This window comes from Typopeltis vanoorti, chromosome 11, assembly GCF_054136105.1.
Source record: "Typopeltis vanoorti isolate ZY-2024b chromosome 11, IOZ_Tvanoo_1.0, whole genome shotgun sequence".
Taxonomy (NCBI): Eukaryota; Metazoa; Arthropoda; class Arachnida; order Uropygi; family Thelyphonidae; genus Typopeltis; species Typopeltis vanoorti.
In genome coordinates this window covers 87,464,205-87,479,978 of record NC_143559.1, presented here as the reverse complement: position 1 = coordinate 87,479,978, position 15,774 = coordinate 87,464,205, and the positions used below count along the sequence as shown (strand labels likewise).

At 33.6% G+C, this 15,774-nt stretch overlaps 1 protein-coding gene across 4 annotated transcripts in view; it reads right to left on the bottom strand.

Annotated features, from left to right (window-relative positions):
* The window catches only part of LOC150101831 (constitutive coactivator of PPAR-gamma-like protein 1 homolog), a 326,792-nt gene that overhangs the window by 152,014 nt on the left and 159,004 nt on the right, over nt 1-15,774 (bottom strand). For all 4 annotated transcript variants that reach the window (XM_090400106.1, XM_090400107.1, XM_090400108.1 and 1 more), the window contains exon 8: nt 12,479-12,637. In XM_090400106.1, the coding sequence (XP_090256232.1) occupies nt 12,479-12,637 (159 nt within the window). The remainder of the gene's footprint in view (nt 1-12,478; nt 12,638-15,774) is intronic.

Below are 15,774 nucleotides of genomic sequence, written 5' to 3'. Positions count from 1 at the left end.
GTATATAAAAGCAAAATGAGATGGGCAGGTCACATAGCCAGACTCAGGGATAACAGATGGACATATAGAATACCCAACTGGCAACCAAGAATAAAGAGAAAGCCAGGAAGACCACCTACAAGATAGGAAGATTCACTAGTGAAATCTATGGGTATAACATAGAAGAGACAGGCTCAAGATCGAGATCGTTGGAAACATCTTTGTGACCTGCACTCATGGAGAAATCCTGAGTGAAACACAGGTCCATCAAGGTAATTTATTTATGTGGGTTCTACCCACAACAGTTTAAATATCTATTTTTGTTTTTTCTCATTTAATTTAAAAAAAAAAATATTAATGAAACTTACATATTTAATGTGCATGTGACTAGGTCTGAAATTATATGTGAAGTAACTTCACAACTGGGCAACTCGTATATAGAGGCTAATGCTAGTTTCACATCCCATAATGCAAAACACATATCCTTGCAGCCATGTATAATGCTATGCATTATGGGAAGGTTTGCTACCCAGAATGATTTTGGTTTTATTGAGATCTCATCAGTGGGAGCCAGATCCAGAAGTGATACCAACGTTGAAGTAATGCAGAAATCACATTTCCATATACAAGTACAGTCATACCCCGACTTAAGCGAATCTGGAGTTATGCAGTTTCTTATATGTACTATTCCCATCCCGCTTCACGTCTCACCATTAGTCGTATCTTTCAGGAGCCGGCTGCATTCGCCAGTGTCGCACATGCTGTGAACAAGCACTGATGTGTTTCGTGCGGTCTCCATTCATACACAATTTTCATAGTCTACAAACCTTGCGATTGTTTAATGTTATATTCTTAATAAAAATTTTATCACGTAAAAAATAATAACGTCATCCAAAAGAAGCGAGTCTGACTCTTCTACTGCTAGCAAGTAGAAGAATCGGAAACTTTGGAAACAAAACTCAACATTATTAAGGATTTTGAAGGTGGAATGAAAATTTGTGAGCTAGCAAAGAAGTTCGATCTACAGGAATCCACAGTAAGAACAATCATAAAAGAAAGGTTTACAGATTTTGGAGGACATAGATTCTAACGAGGAACGAATGTAGCCACAAGGCAAGGAATAAAAAAATCATTAGCTTGCTATAAAGAAATTTTGCGTGACAAGAAAATGACATTATGCCGTCAGACGAATCTATTAGATTTTATGAAACCATCGACATTGAAATAACTTTCTTTTTTTACGTACGAAAAGCTACAATTATGATTATATTTCTTAAAAAATATCGGTGTTTTTGTAAATCTTTGGCCCCAATTGTATGTTTGTATATATAAATTACATGCAAAATTATAAGTTACGCGAATTCGACTTACGTACTTTTTGTTGGTCCCACCTACCGCGTAACTTCGGGGTTTTTACTGTAGTCAAGGTGTCACACTAAATTACTAAAATACTCTGTATTAGAGATAGATGTTGAAAGTTTTTCCACTTGGTTATACTATAAATTAAAGATGCCAAGAAATTATATTCCGGTTTAATCCTTTATCTAAGTGTAAACAAACAAAGTTTGCATGTGAAGTAACTTCATGACTGGGCAACTCGCATATAGAGTCTAATGACTTCACATCACTAAGGATACTAAGGCAAGTTATTCGAAGTCGTTAGCCTCTATATACAAGTTGTCCAGTCATGAAGTTACTACATGCACAAGCTTTGTTTGCTTACACTTGGATAAAGAATTAAACCAAGAATATAATTTCTTGGCATCTTTAATTTATAGTATAACCAAGTGGAAAAACTTTCAAAAAACATATTACAAGACTTATAATCTTTTGCAGTATTGGCCAAATCATTAATAAATAATTAATCGGCTAGGGGAATGCATTTTACGTACTTATTTATTGAAGAGTAATTTGAAGTTTTGACAATTTAAATTTACTTTCCTCCTCTAGATTGGTCCCTATAATTTCTTACTGGGATTCTGTACTTGCTTTTAGATTTGTTGGGAATTTTGCCCTTACACCTGAGAGGATGAATAACCATTATTTGTGTCATTCTCATTTGTTAATATATATATTTTTTAAATTATTCTCTTGTACCAATATATCCTTTTCTTGAATACAGAAACTTTGAATCCTAAACAAATGTATCTTAAGTTTATATGGATGCAAATCTTGTATTTTAAAATTTACTGGAGACAACTTCTCTATGATTCAAAATAATCCTATTGCTGTTTTATCTAATTTGCTACATCATTCCTTTTAGCCTTATCAATAATATTACAGTTAAATTTTTCTCCTAAATTTATTTATGCAATCTACATCTATCAAAACTTGGTTTTACTATGTTTCTTTATAAATTAAAGAAACACCATGAAAATTTCCAGTTGTTGTTTCCAAGTAATCATCGATATCTTGAAAGCTAGTATCAGGAATTGTTATATATAATTTTTTCTTTTAGGGTTACACGGTGATCAGCACTCATATTTGTAGATTTAGGGACTCAAAAACACATGTGTTTTTGAGTCCTTATTATGTTCAACAATGTCCCTAGTTATGTTCAACACGTGTGTTTTTGAGTCCCTAAATCTACAAATATGAGTTATATATAATTTATTTGGAAAAACTGAATCTATGACTAATAATGCAAATGCAGTTCTATACAGAAAAAAGCATGTGAAATATAGTCCTATTGCCATTCATTTTTGCACATGCTAAATTTGACAATTTTTTAATGTTTTTATTCAATCTTTCATGCATGCCATTATGCTGCAGATGGTAAGACATGGTAAAGCTCTTGATATTTGGTAGTTTGCATAACTGTAAAATCAATAGCCTCCATATACAACTAGCCCAGTTCAAGATATCTCATGAGCATACTGTACAATTTAATTTATAACCAAGTGAAAAAACTTTCTAGAACAGTTCATTATTAGTTTTTACTATTTTTTTTAGAATTAGTCAGTATATTCCTCAAAGAAACACAAATAAGCTAATTCAATTTAATTATCTATATATTTTAAACTGAAACTACAAAATAAATATTTAGCATAATTTTTTTTTTTTTATATACTAAGAAGAAAAAATTAAATTTACACATTTTGGCCTCTTTGTAAGAATCCATGCAAAGAAATTTTATGTGGCAAGACATGATGATTTTATGATGGCAAGAATTCTAAGCTTGGATTTCTTTGCTTTGTGGGGGAAAAAAAAAATCTCACCCAAAGTCTTAAGGTAACTATGAGCTTTAAACTGCAAACTGCACTGTGTAGATTTAAAAACCTAACCCATGAAAAGCCATAAATTTAAAATACATTTTAGTGCATCAGGAGTGAACACATCATTAGATAATATGAAAACCCTGCTCTAGAGAACAAACATGGTTTTCAAGCCAATACAGGAATAAGCAGGATGATGAAATTCATTTACTGCCTGAAGGCATTCACACAAACATCCAAGCTGCAGTGGGATTCAAGCCAAAGCATACTGTTGAGAGAGAGAGAGGCATTATCCATTTTGCCAGTCAGGGTGCCTTACAAATATTCAGCAGAAAACAGATAGGCTACACTAAAAATTGTTACTGAGCACTAAAATGGGAGCTACATTTCATACTTGAATAGTTTGTACTATTTCACTTCCTGTATGTTATACCAAGTTATATTGTTTTCTCTCTTTGATATAAATACATTTCTTGAGTGATTTTCTTCATTGAATGACTGCTTCAATGAATTGTCATTTATTATTATTATTATATAACACCTCCAAGGAGTCCAAAGACTCATTGAGGGAGGGCACCTACTCTACAACTCTCCATATTTCCACCACTCCAGTAACTGCAACTACCTTCATCATCTACACTAATGCCATCTACAGCTGACCATCACCATTACTATTTTTTTTTTTTTTTATTTAATTTTATTACAGACAATCACAAACATCCATGCCCACAGTGGGATTCAAACCCGCAGCCTTTTGGTTGGAGAGCAGATATGCTAACCACTCGGCCAACCAGGCCGGCAGTTATATAAAGAGTAAGTTATTTCAATCATTTTTGTCAGAGTTACATAGTGATCAGCATTCATTTTTGAAAAATTAAGGAAACAACTACAGTGTCACAGTAAAACTTCAGTTATAAACCGAAACAATCATCTGACATTCTGATCTTCATATTAAGGTCATCATCTGTTAATACATACATATATATCATACAAAGAAACAAGCTATGTTCCAATCTACATAGTATGTTAAACAACATTAACACTACTGGTCTGACTTCTGGTGAAAAAAAAAGCCTTACTCAAAGCTAGAGGTCCTGTTATTTATTAGAAATCACTAACAATACATAACAATACATCTAACTAATTAGCATAACTGCTCCAATCTGCACAAAGTTAAGAATTTAAGGAGTGTCTATAACTAGACATGTTTGGAGGAATTTGTATAAGGTTAACAGTCATTTAGAAGTAAATCTTAACCCCCCCCCCCCCAATGGGTGGGATTTACATATAATGCTTTGAGTGAAAGAAGTGACCTCGTTCAATGTTAATTAAGAGAGCAATACATTACATGTTTATCACAAGGAAAGATTATTTGTCTATAAATATGGCTATTAGCATCATAAGTAAATGATTTTTAATTACACACACACACAATATTGTAAGAACTACAACCCATTACTGTTGTGCTTAGGCAACAATTAAAAGAAATGCAGATATTCTTTACTGAACAGCTGGAGATTACAGACACTGGAGAACAGAGTGAGGAAGACTATTCCAAAGAAGGAATGACAACATGAAAGAAAGAAAGACAAACAAGTTGGACTGTGAACAGCAGTTATGCAGATGTTTGCATGGTAGACATTTAAAAGGTGGAAAAACTGCTGAATGGCAGTTCAGTCTGCAAGATAAAGGATTAAATGAATTGCTCAACTTTTAAAGGTTTTTCGAATAGGAATTGAAATATGAGAATAGTATTCAGAGGTTTAGTGAATTTGTAAATAATTAATAGCTGGATAGGTGAAAAATACCTTGAGATGAAATGGACACTAAGTCTTTGGAGACTATGGAAATTAGATGTGACAATGTGTGGGAATCAGAAATGAGTTTGAAGAAAGAAAGGACCGAGTTTCAACATCAAGGTTACCTGTAACCACCGATAAATGCATGAAGATTAGTGTCTGAGGCTTACAGTCTTGAGTACTGAAAGCTTTCGGAAAGGTAAGAGGAACAAAGTAAGTATTACAATTAGCAAAGCTACAGATAGGAGAAAGGTTTTAATCAATAAAGAATTTCTGATCGAGTCCTGAGTGCTCTTGCATTGATAGAGAAATCTAGAGAAGAGAGGAAGTGTCTGTAATGGTATGCAGTCAAATGCCAGAAAGAAAACATGTTATCCATTACAAAGAGCAGAAAGTAGACAAGGAATGATAGTATGTTAAGTAGAGTTCTCCAAAGTTTTCTACAATAACAGATGTTCAGATAGTATAGGTTAAGATATTAGCCAGGATCATCTGAAATCCATAACCAGTGGTCACTGATTAACCAGAAAGGCTCAAAGTATTGAAGAACTTGAAGTTTAATGGTGACCTTTTCTGATACTCCAAAGAGGAATAAAGTGGGGAGCAAAGGATTCATGTTTTCAATCCATTGCCTACAAAAATAAATACACTGCTCGGAAAGAAGTCAACGGACACCATATTGTGAGGAACAAACAACCATGGCACTCACCTTAAGATGTAGGACCTCCTTTCATTGCAATGACTGCAGCAATCCTAGAGCATACGTTCCACATGTATGACAGCAATCAATGAGAATTTTGGACCATTCATCTTGCAGTCATGCAATGAGATCCTGGACTGTTGTAGGGCAGATGTTCTTTAGCCTTGCTTGATGTTCTAGTTCATCCCACAGATGTTCCAACAGGGTTTAGATCAAGGTCCTGTGGAAGACAGTGGTGATGTTTATGTCCACACGGTTGCAGCAGCAGGCTTATGACATTGCATTGTCTTGCTGAATGAAACAATTGTCAATTCCAAAGAAATGCCACAAAGTAGGAAGTTGCATTGTCCAGAATGTTCAGATATCTCCTGAACGTTCAATGTTTGTGACACTACAAACAGATACTCAAGGCCAAACAAGGAAAAACAGGACTATACCATAACCGCACACTCCGGTTAGAGATGTTCACCAAGCATCCACCACACCCATGAGATCCATCTACTCAGTAGAAGGTGTAGCATTATTCTTCGCTCCATAACACAGCTTTCCAAGTTTCCATGTCCAACATTACTACTAGAGATGGCACTCCATGTTAGTTCAGGTAATGTTTGGCTGGTATATTGTGGTCCAAACATGGAAACCCATGTTGTGAACCTCAGTTCTGAATGTTTTTGTGCAGATTTGTGTTCCAGTCAATGCCTAGAAATCTGCATTCAACATGTCGGCCAATGAATGTCGTGCTTTTGCACATTATCCTTCATAGCACCCTAAAGTCACATGTGGTGGGTCATCCACTGCAGTTAGCACTTGCAGTTGACAGTATGGTATCACTGATTGTTGATATGGGATGGTCCAATTTGTCAACAATTTGCCAAACAGATAGGCCTACAACGTGGCATCCTATCACAACACATCTTTCACATGGGGGATGTCTGTTGACTTCTTTCAAAGCAGTGTATATATATATCCAGTGATTCTGAATATATGTTTTAATTCCAGAACATAACTTTATGTCCAACTGCTATAAGAGGAAAACCATTAGGACAAAGATTCTTTCTGGTATCTCCTTTTATATATCAAATCAACACACAAGAGGCTGTAAACTGAAAGCCCAAGTATTATGTGTGGACAAGTGATTAACAACAAAGGGGGGGGGGGACCACTTTGTCGAAAAAATAGAAGGCTGTTCCAAAGAAAAAAGAGGAAAACGAGAAGTGTCCAACGAGTTTGAAACTGAACTGTGTATGAATTTATCCAGCAGTTGTTGTGTTTTTATATGATTAGAGAAAAGTGGAACAGTGACAGTGGCCAATTCAGTGAGGCAGTGCTCATGAAAACATATGATGATGATCAGCCTATTTTCCACCCACTACAGGGTGACGGCCTCTCCCATTGCAGGAGGGTTCGGTCTACTTCTCCAATGGTGACCCAGTCCATCTTGGGAGAGTGTTTATTCGCTTGTATGAATGAATGTATGAAGATGGAAGACAATCACAAACATCCATGCCTAGGAGGATTCGAATCTGCAGCCGTCTTCCTGGCCGGAGAGTGGATACGTTAACAACTCGGCCAACCAGGCCAGCGAAAATACATAATAAGAATGATATAGGAGGTATAAAAGAATGTCAATGAGAAAGTGATTGAACTATATTTGGGAGAGGTTTATTTATTGTCTTTTTCTGGATACACAAGTATTTTAAGTGATGTTTTGGTGTATTAGCCACAATAGGAGAACAGTATCTTAAGATTGGACAGATCTGGGATTTACAGTGTCTGCATTTATAAAGTGGTAGATGATCCTGAATGAAAAGACACTAAGTTTTCTTAAAGGTGAAGAGACTATGGATGTAATGTATTTGTACTAGGAAAGGCAGGAGGTATAAATCAGCTCAAGAAGGGAAATCTAATGTTATCTGAAAGAACTTGGGATTGTCTGGTGAAAATGAAATTCACCAGGTTGTTCCTTAATCCACTGAAAAAAACGCAAGAAATCAATGCTTAAGGTTATGAAAATCTTCGAGCTTGGAAGATGTGAGCATTATAAACAAGGTTAGTCAAATGAAAAAAAGACAAGTGCACAGTCATCAACAAATCTATAGATAGTATTTCAGGTTACTGAGAGAAGGTCTTTGTGTGCAGGAGGAAGACTGTGGGTAAAAGCATACAACACTGGGGAATTCCAACACTGTTGAGAAAATCTGAAGAGAGGAAATTATATTACATGCGAACAATGAACTACTGAAGATGAACTGACAATCCAATTATAAACAGTTGAAGCAGACCAAAAGATGGTAGCCTGGTAAGTACATCTATGCCAGTGCTAATCACGTGGTCTCGAAATGTCAAGAGCAACAACATAAGTGTCTCCAAACTTTTCCATGGCATATATCCAAAGGTGGGTAAAGCTGACTAGGAGATCTGCTCTAGAACAAGAATGATAGAAGCTACGTTAGTTGTTAGTAACTGACTAGTGCCCATTATTAGGCTTAATGGAATGAGCACAGAGAAATAATTAAACACAAGTTTAATTGATCCTATTTTGTCTCAACCACAGATACATTAGAGAAAAATCTTAAAACCATAAAAGCACACACAAAAACATAAAACAATAAGTGGGAAAGATTAGAATCCTAAAGTCATATAAGGGGTTCCCCTCTATGGGTGCTGTTGACTAGCAATAGTTGTTGGGCAGAAGGGCTTAGAATTAGTTTCCCAACTCTAACACAAGTATATATAATAAGATAGGTTGGCCTTTTAAATCTGCTATTGATTCTAAAAAAAAAAAAAAAAAAAAATCGTTTGTATTTGTGTGTTGCAGTAAAGCATGGTAGTTTTGATATTTTCTGATTTGATTCTGTGCAAGGTATCCAAGGGCATGGCCAACTAGATCTAACTGACCACAGTTGGTAGGAAAGGTATTTCTTGCATTCTTTTTATGCGATGTTTGTTGACCCTGCAGGTGTTTACAAACATTTTACTGCTTACAGATGTTCCAATTCTGTTAATGTGTGTTAACACATTCAAAATAGCATTTCTAATCATCATCTTTTATGTACCTTAAGTTTTACATAAGAGAGATTCTGGATAATAGAGATGATTAATGGTCAAGCATGTATATTTTTTAATGATGTTCAAATGTGTCAAAAACAATTTAAAATATGCATAAAAATAATGAACTATTTGAAAGAAATTTCATAATATAAAAATTTTATGTAAATTTAAAAACACTGCAAAATATAATTCAACAGGAGAATCTATAGATTGATTAATCAAATCTCTAAACTGGTTTTAAGCACAGTCACACTTGTTATAGCGAGAAATAAAAAAAATCACGGGAAATGCAAAAGAAATTCTGAGAAACAGAATGAAGTAAATATTTCAAGAAATAAAACAAAAGAAAAGAAATTGTAGGAAACTGGACAATGAAGACAAAACACAAAGAATTGACAGGAACCGTATGTAAAGCATGTTAAACAGCAACATAGAAAAGTACAGATGCAAACAATAATGGAAGACAAAGAACTAGAAGAGTACGAAATGATAAATTCAGAAATAATGCTTAATCTAAATGTTACATTAGTTTAAATAAATGTCACCTAACTGAAATCTTTATAATAAACTAAACACAGGCATGCAAGGCACACTTTGAATGCCTGGGTTTATAAGTTATTTTTTTAAAAGTGTCAACAAATTTGAAACTATAAATATTAATTGCAATAACTACATATATCAGCCACTGAATTAGAAGCCTTTATGCAAAATACTTGATTGAGTGCATCATCACTTATTCTAGGCAACTATTTAAGAAAGTTGTTGGTCAGTAATCATCAATAGTGTCGATCACAATGAAAAAACACAAAGGATCTTTCAGAGTTATATAAGAGGCTTATTGTGGGTGACCATTATTTTGAAAACAGTAGAGCTGATGGTTTTTCAAAAAGAGGGATATCCCAGATGTTTAATCAGTGGAAAAATAGTCCACACTGCTTGTCTAAGAGTGTCACTATAGTAACCACGTAACTGCAGCAAACGACCAAAGCATTTAATGAAGGTTGTTCCCAACCCATATCTCACTGAAGTATATACAGGGCATGCACTGTAATTCAGGCTAAAGGAGGCCCAACACAGACCTCCTTTAGAATACTAAACATTAATAAATATGACATTTCAATCCATGTGCATACCCGTACAATACTCATTAATGTCATTAATATGCTTCGAGCATACAATGGAGAGTTTAGCGATGAAAACCTCCTTGAAATGACAAATTGGGAAAAAAGTTGAGGAAGAAGATGTAACAACTGAAACTCCTGTTCTTTCTTCACTCTAAAAGGGCTTGACTTGACAAAGCTTTTCAATACAGAGAAAAAGCAAATGAGATTTTCCAGTCAAAAGATTCAAATTTCAAGTGCACTAGAAAAGTTGCTACAGGTTTCTAAATGCTTATGCATACTATCATGAAATTTATTGAAAAAATGGAAACAAATGACTAAATTTGTTTGATGTTAAATGCTATGTTTTCATTTCTTTGAATAAATAAATCATTTTAAGCATAAATTACTGTTCTCTTGATCTTTATTTAATTCTTTATCCATCTTCTTTCTATCATGAATTTCAGGCCAAGTAGCCTGTTCCAGTTTCATGTCTTCACTTTCTTGGTTTTCCAATTCTTCTTCTTCCATTTATTTTATATTTGTATAGTATTTTTGGTGGTCTGCTATTGTTCATTTGATTTAGAGATTCTTTATCCATAAGATAAATAATTCTAAATTTCTGATTTAGAATTTTTCACCTAAATTTGATTTTTAATGGTATAGTCAGCACATATTTAGTTCATTATGAAGATTTAATCAGGCTAGTGACATTAATTTAATGCCACCATAACATTTTGAAATTATATGTTCATTCTTGATTTTCATCTTTATTAGTTCTTTCTTATGTTTCTCATTTTTTGGCATTTCTACATTTTTAATGTTCTCATTTTGTGGTTTATGTATGATTCCTGCCAATCCACAGCATCCTACTATCTCTGTAAGATTTCCCATGATTTCCTCTGTCTACTGATGTTATTTGCTACCAAAAAATTCAGTTTCCTATCATGAAGGTGATAGGAAATCGCCTTCATGAATAGGATTCTATGGGTCTTATTCCAGGTTTTTCTGTATTTCATTATAACACATCACTGTACATCTACTGTATAAACAAACCTAATATTTTTCATCCTCAGTGAAAAACAGAACAAGAATTAGGAAATTATGGACTGTCCACTGAGTAGGTCAAACCATTTTTCTTCTTCTTTCCAGATCATATCATAAATTTCATGTATCCAAGCTCTATCCATTAGTTTGATCAATTAAAATAAATTCTATTTTAATGAAAAACTAATTTTTACGATGCTGCTAAAATGAAGTTAAATTATCTTAATTTTACTTTCTATAATTAAGGTAAATCCTATATGGCTGGTGTTCCAATGGACTGTGTTGGCCCACCTTGACCTAGACCCAGTTATCAAGTATTCTGATTATTAAAAAAAAACAAAAAACATTCAAATTGCTGTTTGGTTTGATGCCAATCACCAAGACCAGAAAAGACATTTTCTGTCTTCATGAATAGCTGCAACTTTTTTTTATAGTACACATTCTGGAGTCAGTTAAACAAGACTAACAATCAAACTAATTTATATTGATATTTCAACTTTAAGCTTCAACATTTAATTAGCATTCTATTTGAACTAGTCTATCAAGTGACCACTAGTAAAAATTCATGTAATACAGGTTGATTAATTTTAATGGTATAGATGAGAATAAAGACCGATAAGAAAATAACTATTTATTAACTTATTACTGATATTTCACTGGTATTCTATCCAGAATCTTCAGAGCACAAAAATAGTTTGCCACAGTACGCAAGACAACAACAATTCGGTATAACAATGGGTCTAGTTTGAACAATTGTAATGCACAACACAAAGACTAAAGGTCCTAATTAGGTGCCATCTATGTTGGAAAAAAAAAAAAAAAAACAGAGAAAGCAAGTATTAATTAGGTCATCAATTATGTTTCAAGGCTTCCGTTGATTCCAAGAACAATCTCTCTGACTTATAACTTCTGTGCAGCACTTTTGTTTTTTTTTCCAATCGATCCAATGTACAGGGGATTTCCATGGCATTGTCTGCTAGACCCAACTTGCCATAGCAATTAGGACTTTGGTCTTTGTGTTGTACGTTACAATTATTCAAACTAGTCCCATCCAGATTGTTGTTGTTTCGCATACTGTAACAAACGGTTTTTGTGCTCTGAAAATGCTGGAAAGAATACCAGTGAAATATCAGGAATAAGTTAATAAATAGTTATTTTCTTATTAGTCTGTGTTCTCATCTATATTGTTAAAATTAATCAACATGTATGACAAACACATAAGCCTTTTCACACATTTCATGTAATAAAGGCAACTTACAGCACAGCAAACATGTTAATCATAACAAACTACAAAAATTCCCTGCCCAAGTCTTGTAGCACCAATGTTAAGAAAAAGGAGTCACTATAATGAACTATTTTTTTCCCATATAAGTTCACCACACTAAGACCTGAATGAGCACAAACATTTTATTTAATGATCTGAAAGGCAATCCCAAAGTTAGTGCCACAATTTGTTTGCCTGATAATTCCATTGAATTTTAACTTTTTCCAAATTTGATACAACAAAAATTTAAAAATATGTTAATAAATTTACAATTGCTTCACAATTTAAGAAATTCAGTGATAAAATCAGACAAATATTTTTACCTGAGAAAGGACCTGAAAAATCCATGGTGACATTAAACCTCGCTGGTGTCTTTCCCTAGCAGTTCGCATTACTTCAGTGGATACTTTAGGTAGTAGAGATGCTTCCTGTAATAGGCTTTTACCTTGGGATAAACTATCAATTTTCTTATATCTGGAATTCTAATAAACAAATAAAAAACAACTATAAAATAGCATTTAATGGGACAAGATTAATCACAATGCCTAGTATATGTATTATCATGCTATTTTGTAATGCTCTGAATTACTAAACAACAAGATGAGTTTTTATTAACTAGTTAATTTTATTTATGAATATTTCTCAAAATAGCTTCATAGCACGCTTCTTCAAAACAACCAAATGAAATAAGCATTTAATTATTTTCATAATGTCACTCTCAGTTGTTGATCCACAGTTTATGCTTAAATTGATTTCTTCTATTTTAATAGTTAAGTCAAAATTTTAGCCAATGTTCAAGATTTGACTGACCATTTTTCCAAATTTCTTAACTTTAAACTACCTCGCTTATGTTGCGAAGTTGTTTTGGTATTTAACTGTTTAATTCATGTTGATATTTCTTTGATTTTCATTGCAAAATCAATGACAGACAATTGAGCAACAAAATGAAATTCTGCAAATATATTCAACAAGAAACAGATTTTAAATATTCTCATAATTCACATTCTATACATTTTCTTTCCCAAAGGGTTTCCCCATCATCCCAACTAACATTCAATTTTAAAATATGCTCTCAATGATTTTGTAGCCATCTTCTCTTTGTTTTGAAGTAACACAGCAATATAACTTTTATAGAAAGAAGCTCCTTGATGTTTTCAATCTCCATTATTTAGATTCAGCAGCCAAGCACTCCGTTCTTCTGAGTTCTGATATAAAGACCAAATAATTCTAAGATAAATCAATATTTGTTTCAAGTTTCTTTACTAGTTCCCATTTCCTATTTTCGTGTTAAGCTCAATGGTAACAGCCAATTAAGTTGGCTTCTTTCAAAATTGATTACTGCTTAGAATAGGGCTGGTAATCTATCTGCCTTGTCTACAAATTACAGGTATTCTGGTCAGTCAGCCTTTTGTGGGATGAAAAATCCAAGTTTCAGGAGGAAAAAAACCTTGTCATCTCTATATAAGATGGCTAACTCACCTACAGTTGAAAAGTACCAATTCTTTGCATCCCAGATGGGATTTGAATGGAATGTGATCAAAAGACAAGATGTAATGCATGAGCTATGAATAGTTTTGTATACTTCTTTTGTTTTGTATACTTCTTAGAATAATTTATTAGATATTAGTTAAAGAATAGTTCCGAGTCTCACATCCATAAGTTGCTTGGAAAAACAGTTGCATCCAAAATCCTCAACTTTGTTCCAGTGGAGATAGACTCAACTTTCCAATTTTAAGTCTCTGACTGTTGTTTTAGCCATTCCTAATCTTCTTCTGATGTCTTATGAACAGCAATTCTTCACATTAATAATGGAGTCGTCGTCATCATCATCAAATTCCTGCCATGTACCCTCAAGGGGTGTACAGGATATGATAGTACTACATGAAAAAAATTACATCATTATTAATTTTCTATCTACAATTTTCCTCCAAATCAGTCTGTTACTTGTCAACACTCCAATATTATCAGCTCTTATATTTCTATCGTCTAAAGCACTTTGTACCGTATCAATCCACCTATATCTTGGTCTTCCTCTCGGTCGTTTTCCTGCCAACCTGGCAGAGAACACTTGTTTTGCTAATCTTTCCTCGCCCATTCTGTTTAAGTGACCATACCACCTGAGATTAGCTCTGCTAACGCATTCCTGGATGCTGACAATGTCAAGTTCTTTCCTAATATCCTCGTTTTTAATATGATACTGCCATTGATGCCACCTGTTCACGCCTATAATCTTTCTCAGGACTCTCATATCTGAAGTCTCTAGTCTTTGGTCAAGTGTTTTACTTCTGACCCGGCTCTCAGATCCATAAGTTAAAACTGGTTTGAACACTGTCTTGTATACAGCTAATTTAGTGTTGCGACTAATTTCTCTCTTATTCCTTATGAATTGATTCAATTGACTTCCCACCATACCAGCTTTGCTGATTCTGTTGTCTATTTCTATATTTAATTTACCATCTTCAGTAAAAATCGTGCCTAAATAGCTGAAATGTTTTACTTGTTCCACAGGTTCTCCATTCACAACACAGTTGACATTTTCAATGATTCTGCCTATTTTCATTGTCTTTGTCTTTTTATTGCTTAATAGAAAAAGTTCCTCTAGTTGGCGACTAAAACTTGATTTGAACACTTTCTTTCATGGCTTACTGCCACTCTCGCATGGCTACAAAGACTATATAACACACAAAATGCACTATGCAACGATAATCAATACTTTTATTTAAATAATTTATAAGTAATACATATTGTGAAGCATAGTGTTAAAACACGGTAAACATATAGATAAGGTTTGTAAGAACAATCATCACAGAATGTTGCTGATTTATAGTACAGTTCTTGCAACTTTGGGAACAAAGTTTTTTTAAACTTTTTTTTTTTTTTTTAATAACAGACCAGACAACCCTTCCTTACAGATGAGCCTTCTTTCTTTTTGTATTTTGAGAATAAAATTAGAATCCTCACAGCTTTTATCTTGGCATTGCATTGAATACATAATTGTTTTTTAAACTCAATGACTAACATTATCATCTTTCATGCTCTTGAACATTATACATGTATTTATCACAGGTATATTCAGCAAATGCTCAAATACTAGTTTTCCATCACTTTATGTGCTTTTGTAATGGATTACTGTATATTGTCATTAGATCCAATATATTGACAAGTTATAATCAATGATCATTTTTAGCTCAGAACAACCATGTCATCACTCCTATTACTTTTTTGTAATAGGAACTGTTTCAATTGAATGTTTAGTGGACAATAAGGACATTATACTTGTCTTTCTATTTCAAAACTGTAATACCAGTTATTTCTTCTTGTGCAAATAAGTTCCTCTCACTTATTTGCTTATTCATTTTTTTTTTTTTAAAGTGTTCTAACCAGATGAGTATTCCATGAATCAACTTTCTTGCCAAATCCACATTCCTATATACCAATTATCAGTATATTATTATTACGATCAATCACATGAGACCTCCAGGGTCTCAATGACTCACTGAGGGAGCCCATACATTAACCACATCAGCATTCATACTTTCCATGACAAATGATAATTAATGCTGGATTTAATAGGCAATGATAATAAATTGATAATTAAACCAAACAAGTGGCTTCTTCA